The sequence below is a fragment of the Geotrypetes seraphini genome, chromosome 6 (genome assembly GCF_902459505.1).
Source record: "Geotrypetes seraphini chromosome 6, aGeoSer1.1, whole genome shotgun sequence".
NCBI lineage: Eukaryota > Metazoa > Chordata > Amphibia > Gymnophiona > Dermophiidae > Geotrypetes > Geotrypetes seraphini.
The window spans coordinates 244180995-244197937 of NC_047089.1; the positions used below are offsets into that span (position 1 = coordinate 244180995).

Below are 16943 nucleotides of genomic sequence, written 5' to 3' on the forward strand. Positions count from 1 at the left end.
TTCTACCACTCTCTGGGTGAAAAAGAACTTCCTTACATTTGTACGGAATCTATCCCCTTTTAAGTTTAGAATGTGCCCTCTCGTTCTCCCTACCTTGGAGAGGGTGAACAACCTGTCTTTATCTACTAAGTCTATTCCCTTCATTATCTTGAATGTTTTGATCATGTCCCCTCTCAATCTCCTCTGTTCGAGAGAGAAGAGGTCCAGTTTCTCACTCCCCTTGTGGATCTCTTTCAAAATTTGAGCTTTGTTTTCTTAAATTCTAATTGGACACTGACTTGCCAACTAGCCTAGGACCAAACCATACCCGATCAGGCCAACTACACAGCCAGCCCATCATCATCTTCTAGAGGGAGAGAAACGCTGATGAGCTTGAACTGCATGGTGCCTTTTATAGGGCAGAGATTGAGACAGAGACCAATTGCTTGCCTTCTGCTGGTTCCATCGATTCTGGACTGGTCTGGTGGGTGGATGAGAAATGCTAAATGTTTAGTTCACCCAATCATCATATACACAACAAAGGATGTTGCACAGGGTCTTTGTAATAGAATACTTTTTACTACCTGAATTCTGCTAAGGATTTTGCACCTGGTTCGGGTGTGTCCAGTTTTCAAAACAATTCAGCTCTGCAAGACAGTTTTAAATAAACCAGGTTCCCTGAACAAGCCTGTGCTAGACCGAGATGATCCTCAAAAGCCATAATAATTCAGGGTTTCAGGTTATAGAAGATATGTAAATTTAAGCAAATTTTTACAGCAGGTGCATCATTCATGTCTCAAACTCCTCAGGACTAGCACTGTCTATTGGTGAACACGAGTCGTGAGGCTATTCTCTGCTGTGCTATATTGCTATCAAGCTCCTCCCAGAGTACTGTTCATAATTTAAAGCTGTAAATCAGTGGTTCCCAAACCTGTCCTGGGGGACCCCCAGCCAGTCAGGTTTTCAAGATATCCCTAATGAATATGCATGAGAGAGATTTGCATACCTGTCACTTCCATTATATGCAAATCTCTCTCATGCATATTCATTAGGGATATCTTGAAAACCTGACTGGCTGGGGGTCCCCCAGGACAGGTTTGGGAACCACTGCTGTAAATGAACAGAAATGTCCTTCAAAAGTTAAATCCCAGGTACTGTACTGACCTTTAGCGTCTTGTTATGACGCTGGAGCTCCCGGCAAAGTGATTCGAGTTTGCTGCGGGCCAGGATGGCCTTGCTGTGTTCGCTCTGCAGATGCACCTTCTCTTTCATTACCTGGGCTTGTTTTTTCTGCATCACTTTCATCTGCTTCTGCACGTTCCTGCTCTCCTCCAGCTGAAGGAAGAGAGAAAAGAAAGAAATGAGGAGACACGACTGGAAATCTTCAAGTTTATTAGGATTTTATATACCGCCAATCAAGGTTATCTAAGCGGTTTTACAATCAGACACTAAAGCATTTGCCAAGGGTGACAAGGAGCAGCGCAGGGTTTGAACCCTAACTGTTGACTGAGATAAGGAAGGACTTACAGTGCTGAAAAAACATTTGTGAAGCCCCTAGCATGATAAATATATAATTTGGTGAAGGTCCAAACGTGCTACTGGGCTTGATGTACCATTGGTCTGACCCAGTAAGGATGTTCTTTTGACAATCAGTCAGGAAAGCTTTATTCAACACAGTTTAGAGCAGTGGTCTCAAACTCGCGGCCCGCCAAGTACTATTTTGAGGCCCTCGGTATGTTTATCATAATCACAAAAGTAAAACAAAACAGTTTCTTGATCATATGTCTCTTTAGCTATAAATGACAATATTATTATTAAGACTTAGCCCAACGGAAAGATTTATCAACTATAAAGCGTTTTACCTCATGCAAAATTGTTATTTCTTTAATAAGACATTAACTATTTTTTTCTGAGGCTTCCAAGTACCTACAAATCCAAAATGTGGCCCTGCAAAGGGTTTGAGTTTGAGACCACTGGTTTAGAGTCAGACAAGAATGGAATTTGAATAATTGTTTAACAAAAAAGTTAAGTCCCCTGGGTTGCTCCTTTCCTCAGTGGCTGAATGCATGTGTGCTGTGACACAGCATTAGTACTTTCATTTGCTAAGTCAGTGCACGAACTTCTCCCACGAACCATCAGAAAATATTCTGACGCAGTATCATTCCGCTTATTGGTTCAATCTTCCATTTTAAGCATGCTTGATTACTGTAACATCATTTATTTGGGAACCTTCAAAAAAAAAAAAAAAAAAAAAAACCTTCAAAAACTCCAAGTTATTCAAAATTTGGTAGTTCGACTGATTTTTGGGTTGAAAAAATGGGAACACATAAGTCCCTATTATCAAAAACTTCACTGGCTGCCCCTGGAAGCACAAGTTTTGTTTAATTTTTTTTGTCTTTGTTATAAATCAATATTTGGTTTCTCAATTTAATCTGGATAGTTCTATTAGGCCCACACGTAGAATTCATATGTTCACCTATCCTACAATAAAGGCCGGCCGCTATAAAAAATTCCTGGACAGAACTCTCGCCTTCCAGGCAGATAAATGGAATGATTGACTGGGTAACATTATCATGCATTCCTCATCCTACTTCAGTTTTAGAAAATCAGTAAAAACGAAATTGTTTAATCGATTTGTAACCTAAGAATTTTATAGTTTTTCACTTCTTCCATTCTGTAAGCTTGTAGTCGATGACTTTGTATTTTGACCACTTCGCTGATTGTCCAGCACCTCTTGTTGTAAACCGCCTCGAACTATCATGGCTTTGGCGGTATATAAGAATAAAATTATTATTATCAGGTAAAAATGAGGACCCGCAGGATTCAAGATGGTGACGGAGCTAGTCGCTTAGCTGGAGGCTCTCTCTGCACTGGCAAATTGAACCTTTTTTATTACCTTTCTTCTTGCTCTTTAATATGCCTAAGCGCAGAGGGAAACAGAGGGGTGGTCTTCCTGCCTCCTCCGCCAACTCGCTAATGCGCCAGACAGCAATAACATCGTTTGCTGTGCCGGTTGTTCAGGGCGCTCCGGCTCATCGAGAGGGGTCGATCTCAACTTTGGAAGGCGAAGTTTTGCTTAGCCCAGCTGGTCTGGGAGTTCCCCCAAGCCCAGGGAGAATGTCGGGGATGCCAATGGCGTTGCGGGAAGTGGCAGATACGTCAACAACCCCGCCTGCGCTGTTCGGCCTACCCTTGACCCCGGAAGCAGTTCCAGTCTCGCTGGATTTTTCACATCAATCGTCAGTGGCTGGGGGACTTGGAGTTCAGGGTGGCTCGGGAAGTGGAACTTTAAATCCTGACTCAATGACTTTACTTTCTTTGACGTTTCCTGCTTCCCTCCTGAGCCCGCTGAAGAAACCACCGGTGATAGACTTGGAAGCACTTTGGGAGGCTATCGAAAGCCTTCATAAAGGTATGCTCCTATTCTATTTCAGTCTCACAAACTTCCTCATTACAGTTGAAAAATATTGAAAGGAAAATTCAACATCAAGACCAGAGACTAGACAAAATTGAAAAACAGATCTCTGATTTACAGAATTCTTCTAATCTTCATGCTAAAGACAAAGCAATGTTGTCTAGGAAGATTGAAAATTATAACAACTTTATAAAGATCTGGGGGCCATTAGAGAATTATTGTAATGAATGAACATCGTTTTCCTTTCTGATGGATACATGTATTTTATTGGGGGGAGGGGGGAAATTGGATGATTAATATTTTTATTTAATGATTGGATTTCTGTAAGTATTATGAAAATTTTCATTGAAGAATTGTTGGGTGGGGGAAGGGTTATAATTTCTACTTTAATGGATTATATGTATAAGAATGTCAAGTGATGTATATTTTATTAGTAATGTAATGTTTTAATATTAATCACTTGTTTGTCAGTTTTAAAATGAATAAAGAATTAAAAAAAAAAAAAAAGAAAATCTGGAGAATGCAAATAGGAACTTAAACTTAAGATTAATTAATTTTCCAGTCACCAGATTACAATCATCCACAGAACTTTTTCACCAGTTTCTAACTTCGGTCTTAAAGTATCCAGAGACCTTAATACCTCCTTTACAGAAATTATACTATGTAAATATTTCTAAGGCAACAAATCAGGACTTGGAAAATCAATTGACTGAATTCGATATAACATATATACTTGAGTCCTCACAACCTAAAACTTCTGTAAGGGCTACTTTGCTAGAGACCTTTGTTTTTTTACAAGACAAAGAGGCAGTTCTTCATCTATTCTTTAGGACTGAGAATGTTGAATTTTATGGGTTAAAAATAGCTATATTTCCTGATGTTTCCAAATGGACGCAATTGCGTTGTAAAAAATTTCTAATGTTACGTCAATCAGTATTGGGTTTAGGAGCTACTTTTCAGCTGCGCTTTCCATGTAAATGTTGCATCAATTATCAAGCAAATAGATATGTTTTTTATGAACCCGATCAATTACAATTTTTTCTGGAGGGTAAAGCGGCTTCCGTAACCCCTCAGATGCCCACTGAAGTCACCGTCCAGACTGTATAACCAATCCCAACCCAATATCCAACACTGTATTTACCTTTAGATCTCTCTAATATTCTTTTATCTACCAAACGTTATCTAAAACCCATAATTTCACCCTATTCTTATCTCCTAACTCTTTACCCAACGTATATTACCTTAAAAATTTTATCTCATCGCTTATTCTATTCCTTCAAATTTTTAATGTAATTTTTGTTTTAGTTTGGATGTAATCCGCCTTGAAGGTAATGGCGGAATAGAAATCACTAATGTAATGTAATGTATAGTAAAGATACAACCGATGTGCTCTGTACTTATGATATATTGCTATATTTCTTTGAAAATCAGCTACCCTTGATTTGTGCTTGATTCTCTCTCCTTGGTGGTGGGCTACTATCATGGTATTGTATATGCAATTAATGTTTTATTTCCTATTGGATATTGTTATGTTTCTTTATCAAATGATTGCCTCATTTTTGCCCAGCCTATCAATAAATACCCTGAAAAGATGCCACAAATGATTTTCAACCATGAGCGACAGTCATCAATACACAAACTCTATAAGGTATAGATACGTAATTCACTGATATGCTTCAGCACAGCTGGCTTCTGACGCTTTTCCGCGTACGTGTACAGCTGTTGCTTTAAACCAAGCTTGTCTAACATTTTCTATCGGGGGCTAATATTTTATAACATTCGGAGAGCCAACGTACACTGAGGCTTCTCTTAAGCACACACTCATACTCTGAAAACACCCCGTCTCTCTCTTTCTCATCACTCTGTCTTTCTTTCCCTCTTTCAAATACGCCCAAGTCTTTACCCAGCATGTAGTGTCCATTGTTCTGCTCTAATCTCCGACAGTGATAAAAAATAAAAACCCAGAGTAAATGGAGTCGGGGAAACTCAAATTGAAACTGAAGAAATCAGTTTAGTCCAGGCATAGCCAACCTTTTGCTGCTCAGGGGGATGGGAGGCAGGCAGGCTGGCATCGGGGGTAGGGGTGGGGGGTTTCAATGGAAGGCAGGCAGGCTGGCATTGGGGGGGTGGGGTCATTTCCAGGGGGATGGGAGGCAGGCAGGCAGGCATGGGGGTCGGAGGTTCAATGGAAGGGGGATGGAAGGCAGGCAGGCATCAGAGGTGGTTGGAGGGGTTTCAATGCAAACATGCTGCTCAGGGGGATGGGAGGAAGGCAGGCAGGTAGGTATCGTGGGGGGGTGGGGGGGGTTTCAATGGAAAAATGCTGCTCAGGGGGATGGGAGGCAGGCAGGCAGGCATCGGGAAGGGGGTTAATGGAAACATGCTGCTCAGGGGGATGGGAGGCAGGCAGGCTGGCATCGGGGTGGGACAAAGTCTGGAAGATAATGATGAGGACATAAGGAGGCACTGGGGGCACTAAGGACATAGAAATGGGCACTGAGGGCACTAAGGACATAGGATGCACTGAGGGCACTAAGCAGGACAGAGGCACTGGGGGCACTAGGGACATAGGAAGGAGGCACTGGGGGCATTAAGGACACAGTACGCTGGCACTGGGGCACTAAGGACACAGTACGCAGGCACTGGGGGCACTAAGGACATGGGAAGAAGGCACTGGGGGCATGATGGACACAGGAAGGAGGTAATGGGGCACTAATGACATAGGAAGAAGTACTAAGGACATGAGAAGGAGGCACTAGGGACACTATGGACATAGGAAGGGGCACTAGGGACATAGGAAGGAGGCACTGGGGGCATTAAGGACACAGTACGCTGGCACTGGGGCACTAAGGACACAGTATGCAGGCACTGGGGGCACTAAGGACATGGGAAGAAGGCACTGGGGGCATGATGGACACAGGAAGGAGGAAATGGGGCACTAAGGACATAGGAAGAGGTACTAAGGACAAGGGAAGGAGGCACTAGGGACATAGGAAGGGGCACTAAGGACATAGGAAGGAGGCACTGAGGGCACTAAGGACATAGGGAGAGACACAGTCAGAAAAAAATGACAGACAGGCAACGTGCAAGGAGAGAGAGACAAAGAAGAAAAAAAAAAACCCAGACAGACATCTATTCTAGCACCCGTTAATGTAACGGGTTTAAAGACTAGTACTGTATAACTGGATAAGACTTCTCAGTATACAAATAAGCAAAATATATATCTGGCTTATAAAGTAAGTAAAGTGTTCACATACACTCGGAATTGTGAAATTTGACCAAGAGCGTCAGCTCCTATAGCCAAACCCACCGCCCCATCACTGTGTATGACTTATTTTGAAAAAGAGCTTGAAATGAACATACTGTTTAAATGCTCAACTAATTTTCAATGGCAAAAGAGAGAAAGAAGTTCCCACTTAGCTTTCAACTGTGTCAGCAGGTCCCAACATGGACCATGTTTCGAAATTCTTTCTCAAGGGACCCAGAGGGTGATGTAAACTGCTCAAAATGCCAAGGAAATAAGAGTAGTGTGATACGGGCAAAACACCTTGTAATCATATACATAACGTAACTTTGCTTCACTGCTTCATTCATATGACGGCTGTAGGTTTGGCTATATGAGCTAACGCTCTTGGCCAAATTTCACAATTCTGAGTGTATGTGAACACTTTACTTACTTTATAAGCCAGATATATAAGTTGTATTTTAACCATGATGTATAATTCTGCCCATAGAAATGTGTATACGATTATATTTATCTACTGTTGTGAACCACCTAGAACTAATGGCAGGGCGGTATACAAGAAATAAAATTATTATTATTATTAAATTGTAAGCTATACTAGAAACATGACGGCAGATAAAAGTCCAAAGTTCCATCCGCAGCATCCACTATCTCCTCCTCTCCCTATTGGCTAAGGCTCTTAACATTTGCATCTCTTCTTCCTATAGGCTAAGGCTCTTTACACCTGCATTGTGAGGTCATAGAACTTTATGGTTATAGAAACATAGATACAATTACTATGTAAGGTACAAACAGTAGCTCATATTGAAAAATAATCCCCTGATGTAGCCGTAGGGCGAAACAGGGCCTGTTGGGATATTTCTAAATTGATCAAATTTGAAACTGTTCAAAAGCGGCATATGGATACCGCTAAAACTGCAGCTGCGGTGATTTTGAGCTATCAGAAGGCAACAAGATAAGTGCTTACTTCTCTATAAAAATATAAAAGTTAGTAAAAAGTATAAAAGCTAATCAAACGTTAAAAAGCTGAAAATAAGAGCTAAGTGTAACGGTAAAATATAAGACCAAGGATGTATTTCTCTATGTCAATATTATTATTGGCATAGTTTGTTTTACAGGTTTTATCCTGGGAAACACTGAGGTCTTTACCGTTTTCACAAATGAAAAAGGTGTAGCACTTGATTTCTGATAGCATTAGTATATGAATATCATTTAGTGTGGCTATAAATATAGAAACATAGACACATGATGGCAGATAAAGGCCAGGTGGACCATTCAGAGCATCCACTATCTCCTCCTCTCCCTATTGGATAAGGCTCTTATCATTTGCATCTCTTCTTCCTATAGGCTAAGGCTCTTTACACCTGCATTGTGAGGTCATAGAGCTGCCCATCCGCAGTAACCATTATCTCTTCCTCTCTCTAAGAGATCCCACGTGCCTATCCCAGGCCCTCTTGAATTCAGACACAGTGTCTGCTTCCATCACCTCTTCCGGGAGACTGTACCACACATCTACCACCCTTTCTGTAAAAAAGTATATCCTTAGATTACTTCGGAGCCTATCGCCTCTTAACTTCATCCTATGTTCTCTCATAGCAGTTACCTTTCAAATGAAAGAGACTCGACTCATGCGCATTTACATTACGTAGGTATTTGAATGTCTCTATCATATCTCCCCTCTCCCGCCTTTCCTCCAAAGTATACAGATTGAGATCTTTAAGTCTGTCCCCATACGCCTTATGACAAAGACGACGCACCATTTTAGTAGCCTTCCTCTGGACTAACGTCATCTTTTTTATATCTTTTTGAAGGTACGGCCTCCAGAATTGTACACAATATCCTACATGAGATCGCATCAGTCTTATACAGGGGCATCAAATAGCTCCTTTATCTCCCTATGCACCCTAGCATCCTTCTAGCTTTCACTGTCACCATGTCAACCTGTTTGGTCACCTTAAGATCATACTGAGCAGGGATTCTCTCTCATATATTTAAAGTACAGTGCTGCATATGTCTAGCAGCACTATAGAAATGATAAGTATTGTATTTATTGAATTTGATATACCACTAGCACATAAATATTAAGCAGTTTACAAAGCTAATAATATAATGGGCATATTAAAACTACCTTCTCTGTCCCAAACAGGACTACAGTAGTAGTAAGACTGAAATATAAACCAAGACCCCAAGTTTTGGGCCATCTCTTTGGCCCAAAAATCTAGGTTTAAATTTGAGTACATACAGTACTTTCCCTTTTAAAACAGATGCATTTTAAGTTCCTGGCCCTCTAAGTGCTAGTCACCCTGTTACAAAATAATGTGTTCACTAAAGAATCACAACAGAAAGGCAACGGAAGGATTTGTGGTCTTGGCGATTGTATATCTGCTATTGGGTTTCTGCCAGGTACTTGTGACCTGGATTGGTCACTGTTAGAAAATAGGATACTGGGCTAAATGAACCTTTGGTCTGACCCAGTATGGCTATTCTTATGTTCTTATTACTGATTTCACTGCTACTTGAAACCCAACCTTCCCCATTCTGCAATGACGCCAGGGTGTGGGAGATTGAGAGGGGACATGATCGAAACATTCAAGATATTGAAGGGGATAGACTTAGTAGATAAAGACAGGTTGTTCACCCTCTCCAAGGAAGGAAGAACGAGAAGGCACTCTCTAAAGTTGAAAGGGATAGATTCCATATGAACGTAAAGAAGTTCTTCTTCACCCAGAGAGTGGTAGAAAACTGGAACGCTCTTCCGGAATCTGTCATAAGGGGAAAACACCCTCCAGGGATTCAAGACAAAGTTAGACAAGTTCCTGCTGAACCAGAACGTACGCAGGTAAGGCTAGACCCAGATAGGGCGCTGGTCTTTGACAAAGGGCTGCCGCGTAAGCAGACTGCTGGGCACAATGGACCACTGGTCTGACCCAGCAGCGGTAATTTCTTATGTTCAGTAAAACTACTCCATATATTTACCCAGGATATAGAAAGCCAGAAAGGAGGCCTACATGGCTAACTGGTGAAAATTTCAACCAATAATAAAGTCTTTATTAGAAACAAAAGGTCCCAACAAGGATCCCCGTTTCAACAGAGTCAAAAAAGGTTGTCAACGGGAAGAAGCGTCCCCTGAAGGAGGCGCCTTCTAATCGCTGAAACCGGGATCCTTGTTGGGACATTTTGTTTATAATAAAGACTTTATTATTGGTTGAAAAGACATCCCCTTGCCTTTTCTTGTTGTTCTGCTTGCATCTCAAGGCGAGGGGCTCTTCAGCCTGTTTGGTTAACTGGTGAAAAATACTGTTACTGAAATAAGTCCTAATTTGAATGATGAAGTAGAACACATTTGTTTAAACACATAATGAGAAGAACCATCTTGAGCGAGTGCTCATTCAATCAGAGGTCTTAGAAAACCTCTCAAAAGTATTTCTAAATATTTAAAGTACTACCATCATGAGAAACTTTGTTATTTGACTCAGGTGCTGAAAGTGTATCAACCATGTAGACCATTAGGGTTGGAGGGGATGTTAAGATTGGTTAGAGATGGGCTCGTCAATGTTTGCTATGCAAAAATGAGAGCCTCAATAATCTCTATGGCAGGAGTGTTTTTATGGAATAATTTGACTAGACCACTTAGATTGCTTTCTGATATTCAGAAATAAGAGCGTGTTGCAGACAATCTTATTTACAGAAGCTTTTTCCTGAAAATTATTTTGTTTTTAAAGAGTTTTAAAGATTACATTACATTACATTTGTGATTTCTATTCCGCCTGTGCCTTGCGGTTCTAAGCGGATTACAGTTAAAAGAGATCAGGACATTACCGAGAGAATTACATAACAATGATTCAAGTAAATTACATGTTGTGGTATAGAAATACAAGTATAAGATATCTGGATTTATCGATAGAATAACTTGACAGGGTTCAAGTAGTTACAAGGATCAGTGGGGAAAACAATATAGGCAACTGAAGAGAGATACCTAACTTTGAAGGAATCGGTTAAATGGATACCTAAGGGAGATGCTTATTTAGGAATAGGTTAAATGGATACCTATGGGAGATGCTTATTTAGGAGTCTGGATATATTTGGTATATGAGGTTCGAGGGGTTGACTAATGTGTTATTTACTGGGGAGAGTGCAAGTGCGATTAGGTAGGGGAATATTAAGTAAGGACGTGTTTTTTGAAAAGAAATGTTTTGATTTCTTTCCGAAACACTTTGATGTCTGTTGTTTTGATCATCAGTTTGGTGATGGTGGGGTCAATTTTCGTTGCCTGTGTTGCTAGAAGGCTGCCGTAAAATTTTTTACGTCGGGTGCCATTATGAGGGGGGAAGGTGAAAAGGTTCTGAGTTCTTCTTGATCTGGGTAATCGGTAGCAGTAAAGGCGGTTGTTCAGGTAACTGGGGGCCATACCATGGGTTACTTTGAAAAGTAGGCAATAGAGTTTGAATTGAATGTAAGTTATTTAATGTTGTATTGTCATTTGACTATGTATGTACTATGTGAACCGCTTAGGTTTAAGCGGGGTACAAGTTTTTAAATAAATAAATATATGTGGAGAAGTGGCCTAGTGGTTACAACTGCTGACTCAGCACCCTGAGGTTGCGGGTTCAATCCCAGCACTGCTTCTTGTGACTTGGCAAGTCACTTAAACCTCTGTGCCCCAAGTACCATAGATAGATTGTAAGCCCACCGGGACAAATAGGGAAAATACTTGAGTACCTGAAAGAAAAAAAATTGTACAAGGCCTTGAACTTCTCCAAAGATAGGGCGGTATATCAAATACAGTGGTATATCAAATATGGTATATCAAATAATCCGTTCCAGGAGCATGCTCGTAATCCAAAATGCTCGTTTATCAAAGCGAGTTTCCCCATAGAAAATAATGGAAACTCGCTTTGATACGTTCCCCCCCACCCCCGATAACCGGCATCACTCCCCTCCGCCCGCAAAGGCCCCCTCGCTCCAATCGGCACCCCCCCCACCGCGCAAACCGCCCCCCCCCCCCGCCCAAACAACTTAAACTTACTCCCCCCCCCCCTGTCTAGCACCGGCACCGGCACGCAGGCACAGATCGTGTGCCTAGAAGATCTTCCGGCTTCTGCCTGCCTGCCTTGAGCGAGAGGGAGAATTAGAAGTCCTTGAGCATGCGCAGATGCATGCTCAAGGCAGGCAGGCAGAAACCGGAAGATCTTCTAGGCACACAATCTGTGCCTGTGTGCCGGTGCTAGACAGGGGGGGGTAAGTTTAAGTTGTTCGGGAGGGGTGCCGGTTGGAGCGAGGGGGCCTTTGCGAGCGGGGGGATCGATGCCGGTTATCCAAACACTCGCAAACCGGGTTACTCGCAAACCAAGGTTTGACTGTACCAATAAGCATAAACAAATTACAAAGTTAATTTGATTAAATCTTTGCTGGAGTTGACATTAACCTTACTGAAAACTTTTATAATTCATGACGACTGTTTTGGTGGTAGTTATAATTCTCGTTCTGGTCAAAATTTAGTAATTCATCTCACTTGCTGCCCTCAAGCAATCCACGCTTCAGCTGACCCATAGGGAAAGTCATAGGTTCACAGCTTAAAGGCTAGTGAACTAAAGAAAACGATCACAGCCCATATCTGGGCCAGCTTAAACATATTTCTACAGCAGCAAAGCAAGTGTCTTCAAGTCTTTGGGAGGAGAGTGTGGCGTAGTAGTTAGGGCCTTCTTGAAAACAAACGACACTATGGGATGGTCAACGCCTCAAGGACGGTCCTAACTCCCACAGCAACGGACCTTGGTACCACAAAAACACAGATATCCACAACCAAACTATGTGGAACCAATTCCTGGATTTCCAAGAGTTAAAACGGTGTAGTTTAGCAATATACAATTAAAATATAAAAGTCACAGTATGACAAAAGCCACTTTGCTGAAAATAAAGTCATTTGCTGTATCAGGTCTCGTCATCTGATACAGCAATGACTTTGGGCTCCTTAACGCGTGGAATAGCGCACGGTAAAATGCTGCGCGGGCTAATCCGGTGCGTGCGCTAAAAATGCTAGCGTACCTTTGTAAAAGGAGCCCTTTATTTTCCAGCAAAGTGAAAGTACTGCCTTGAGTGTGGTCTTAAAACTACAAAAGGCGGTATACAAGTCCCAATCCCTTTCCCCTCGCTCTGATTCAGCACACACCTCCTCTCCTCCTTTCAGCAGATATCTTCAAGAGAAACCCATGCATTCAACAACTCCTGGCTTACTTCAACTGTACGATGTTTGAATAGCTTCTGACCAGAAACAGTATGACCCTGATCTGGGCTTCTAATATTCTTCCATACATCAGCCAGGAACAAATAACACAAAGTTGTCTTCTGATTCATGTCTTAATTACCACTTCTTTGCAGAGATGGAAAAACAGCATAGAATACAAACGGACGCACCAAAATCTCTTTTCTATAATCTGGAAACAATTTACTGGTTAATTCTAAACCTTTCACTGACACAATGTAGCTGTTTGCAGGGCGTGTGGTATTCATACATTACAATCTTAGCAAGACCAGCAGCAAGACAGCACAGGAGCACAGAAAGATGAAGCTGCTAGGCATTTTCAGAAGCCATCAGTCCAAATCTTATATTACACCCTGCAAATATATATTTCTACATATGAACATAATAGCAGCCTTACTGGGTCAAACCAACAGTCCATCAAGCCCAGTAGTCCGTTCTCACGGTGGCCAATCCAGGTCACTAGTACCTGGCCAAAACCCAAGGAGTAGCAACATTCCATACAGAATAAAAAGAATAGCAAAATTCTGGAATCCCAAAGAGTAACAAAAGATTCCGGAACCCCAAGGAGTAGCAATATTCCATACATAATTCAAAGAATAGCAAGATTCTGGAATCCCAAAGAGTATCAAAAGATTCCGGAACCTCAAGGAGTAGCAACATTCCATATAGAATCCAAAGAAGAGCAAGATCCTGGAATAATAAGAATAATAATAACTTTATTTTTGTATACCGCAGTACCATAACAGTTCAAAGTGGTTTACAGAGGAAGAGACTGTACACAGACAGCAATGTTACAAACAAGACATTCAGATTAGCTTAGCAAGTCGGGATTAGTCAGGTATATCCAGAGGCATATCAGAGATACAAGGCAGGAGTCAGAGAATTTATCAAAGAGATAGGTTTTAATTGATTTCCTGAAAGTTTGATAGGAGGGTGAATTTGAAATGAGGGTGGTTAGACATTTGTTCTATTTGCCTGCGTAGAATGACAGAGATCTATCAAGGAATCTCTTGTAGATACAGCTCTTTAAAGACGGGAAGGCGAACAGGTAGGCATTACGTGTGAGGGTGGGGCCTGAAAATTCAAAATGTTCCGACAGGTAGATTGGGGAAGAGCCTGTTAAGGTTTTGAAGCAGAGGCAAGCAAATTTGAAGATGATCCTTTCCTCCATCGGCAGCCAGTGAGTTTTCTGTAATAAGGGCTTACATGATCTGATTTTTTGAGATTGTAGATGAGGCGAACGGCAGCATTCTGTACGATTCTCAAGCGTTTGATGGTTTTCTTAAAGGATCCCAGGTATATAATGTTACAGTAATCTAAGATGCATAAAATTAGTGATTGGACCAGCAGTTGAAAGAAGAGGAAGTCGAAATAGTGTTTGATGGTGCGAAGTTTCCAGACGGTACAAAAGCATTTTTTAACCTGAGCGTTAGTATGGGCTTCGAAAGTCAGGCATCGGTCCAGGATGACTCCAAGGATTTTGATATTAGGGTTAATTGGGTAGTTTAACCCGTTTAATTTCAAGGAGGTATTTGTTATCTTGTATGTAGGACTTGCCAAGAAAATCTTGGTTTTTTCTGGGTTCAGTTTTAATTTGAATAATGTGGTCCATTGTTCTATCTTGGTGAGGATGGATGCGGTGAATTGTTCTGTCTCTTGTGTCATAGAGGTTATGGGAATGATAATTGTGATGTCATCTGCGTATATATATGATTTTAGTTTTAAGTCAGATAACAAAAGTCCCAATGAAGCCATGTAGATGTTGAATAGAGAGGGGGGATAGAAGGGAGCCCTGTGGAACTCCACAGGGATTGCACCAGGATTGGGAAAAGGTTCCGTTACAGTGGACCTGGTAAGTACGGTTTTTTAAGAAGCCTGTGAACCAGTTTAATACCTGTCCAGTGATGCTAATGGAGTCGAGTCATCTGAGCAAAATGTCATGGTCAACCAGGTCAAAGGCACTGCTCAAGTCGAACTGAAGTACCAGGGCATTTTTTCCCAGTGAGAACAGATGGAAAAAGTAATTAGTCAGTGAAGCTAAGACAGTTTCTGTGCTATGATTTGTACGAAAACCAGACTGGGAGTCGTGAAGAATGTTGAACTTCTCTAGGTATAACATGAGGTCATGATTAACTATACCTTCCATACGTTTTTGGAAGAGTGGTATATTGGCAATGGGTCTGTAGTTGGTGGCCGAAGAGATTGGTTCCTTGGAGTTTTTAATAATAGGAGATACAAGGATATGGCCAAGTTCCACCGGAAAGTGGCCAGTGGACAAGCATAGTGAAACCCAGTTGAAAAGTTCGGCTTTAAATGGGGAGGGGGCAGATTTCATGATAGGTGGGCAGTTGTCTAGTAGGCAATTGGATTTCGCATATTTAGAGTAGAGCTTGAGAAATAGGTTCCAGTCTGGGTTTTTGAAATGATTCCAAGTCATGTCTGCTATTGAACCTTCCTTTCCTAAGGCAGGTTGGCTGATTATTGGTTCTATGCTGGAAACTATGAGAGACAATTTCAGATTATTAATTTTGCTGCCTAAGTAGTCGGCTAGGGTTGCAGCAGAGGGTGGGAGGTCTGAGTTAGAGCGTTTATGTAAATCAATATCGAATAAGAGTAACAAAAGATTCTGGATCCCCAAGGAGTAGCAACATTCCATACATAATCCAAAGAATAGCAAGATTCTGGAATCCCAAAGAGTAACAAAAGATTCCGGAACCCCAAGGAGTAGCAACATTCCATACAGAATCCAAAGAATAGCAAGATTCTGGAATCCCAAAGAGTAACAAAAGATTTCGGAACCCCAAGGAGTAGCAACATTCTGTGCTACCGATCCAGGGCAAGCAGTGGCTTCCCCCATGTCTTTCTCAATAACAGACAGTGGACTTTTCCTCCAGGAAATTGTCCAAACCTTTCTTACAACCAGCTTCGCCATCCGCTTTTACCACAACCTCTGGCAAGGCGTTCCAGAGATTAACTTTTATCTAAGTAAAAAAGAATTTCACTCCTATTGGTTTTAAAAGTATTTCCCTGTAACTTCATCAAATGTCCCTAGTCTTTGTCATTTTAGACAGAGTGAAAAATTGATCCACTTGTACCCGTTCAACTCCACTCAGAATTTTGTAGACTTCAATCATATCTCCCCTCAGCCATCTCTTTTCCAAGCTGAAGAGCCCTAATCTTTTTAGTCTTTCCTCAAACGAGAGGAGTTCTTTCCCCTTTATCATCTTGGTCACTCTTCTTTGAAACTTTTCTAGTGCCGCTATATCTTTCTTGAGATAAGGAGACCAGAACTGAAAACAATACTCCAGGTGAGGTTGCACCATGGAGCGATATAGGGGCATTATAATATCTTTAGTCTTGTTAACCATCCCTTTTTTAATAATTCCTAGCATCCTCTTTGCTTTTTTGGCCGCCGCCACACATTGAGTGGAAGGTTTCATTGTATCGTCTACGATGACACCCAGATCCTTTTCTTGGGCGCTAATCCCCCCCCAAAAAAAAAACTATTCAGAGATCCTCCCACTCCCTCTAAGTAACCTGTTCTGTTGCTGAACTGCTCCAGTGTTATGTTTCTTCCTCAAATCTAGATTGACTTTCCCCTGAGGTTATAAGTAGGGTTACCATGTTTAGCGACATAAAAACCCGGACACATGGCTTTGCCCTGTTCTGCTACAGCCCTGCCTTGTTCTGCCTCAAGCCCCACCCTATCCTGGCTCCAGCTCCGTCCCCACAAAGTCTCGTCTCTTCTTCTCCGACCTCTGGGCCATTTCTCGAATGCCAAGACCTCCCAGCATGCACGTAACGTCATCTGTGCATGCTCGGAGGCCCTCCAGACGCAGCCGGAGTTTTCCAAAATCCGGACAAACTGCCGGGTTTTGGAAAGTCCATTGAGGCACCCAGAAAGAGAGGATATGTCCGGGTTTTCCCGGACATCTGGTAACCCTAGCTATAAGGCTAAGTAAAAGATTCACGTTGGATGTTGTCTATGTATGGACTTGAGTCAGACGAGCAGTTTCATTTCTGCTTTTATACACAAAGAGGTC

The 16943-nt window shown here is 41.7% G+C and overlaps 1 protein-coding gene across 3 annotated transcripts in view; it reads right to left on the minus strand.

Moving 5' to 3' along the window:
- Positions 1-16943, minus strand: part of TXLNG (taxilin gamma) — a 136510-nt gene that overhangs the window by 42093 nt on the left and 77474 nt on the right. For all 3 annotated transcript variants that reach the window (XM_033949412.1, XM_033949411.1, XM_033949413.1), the window contains exon 4: positions 1144-1314. In XM_033949412.1, the coding sequence (XP_033805303.1) occupies positions 1144-1314 (171 nt within the window). The remainder of the gene's footprint in view (positions 1-1143; positions 1315-16943) is intronic.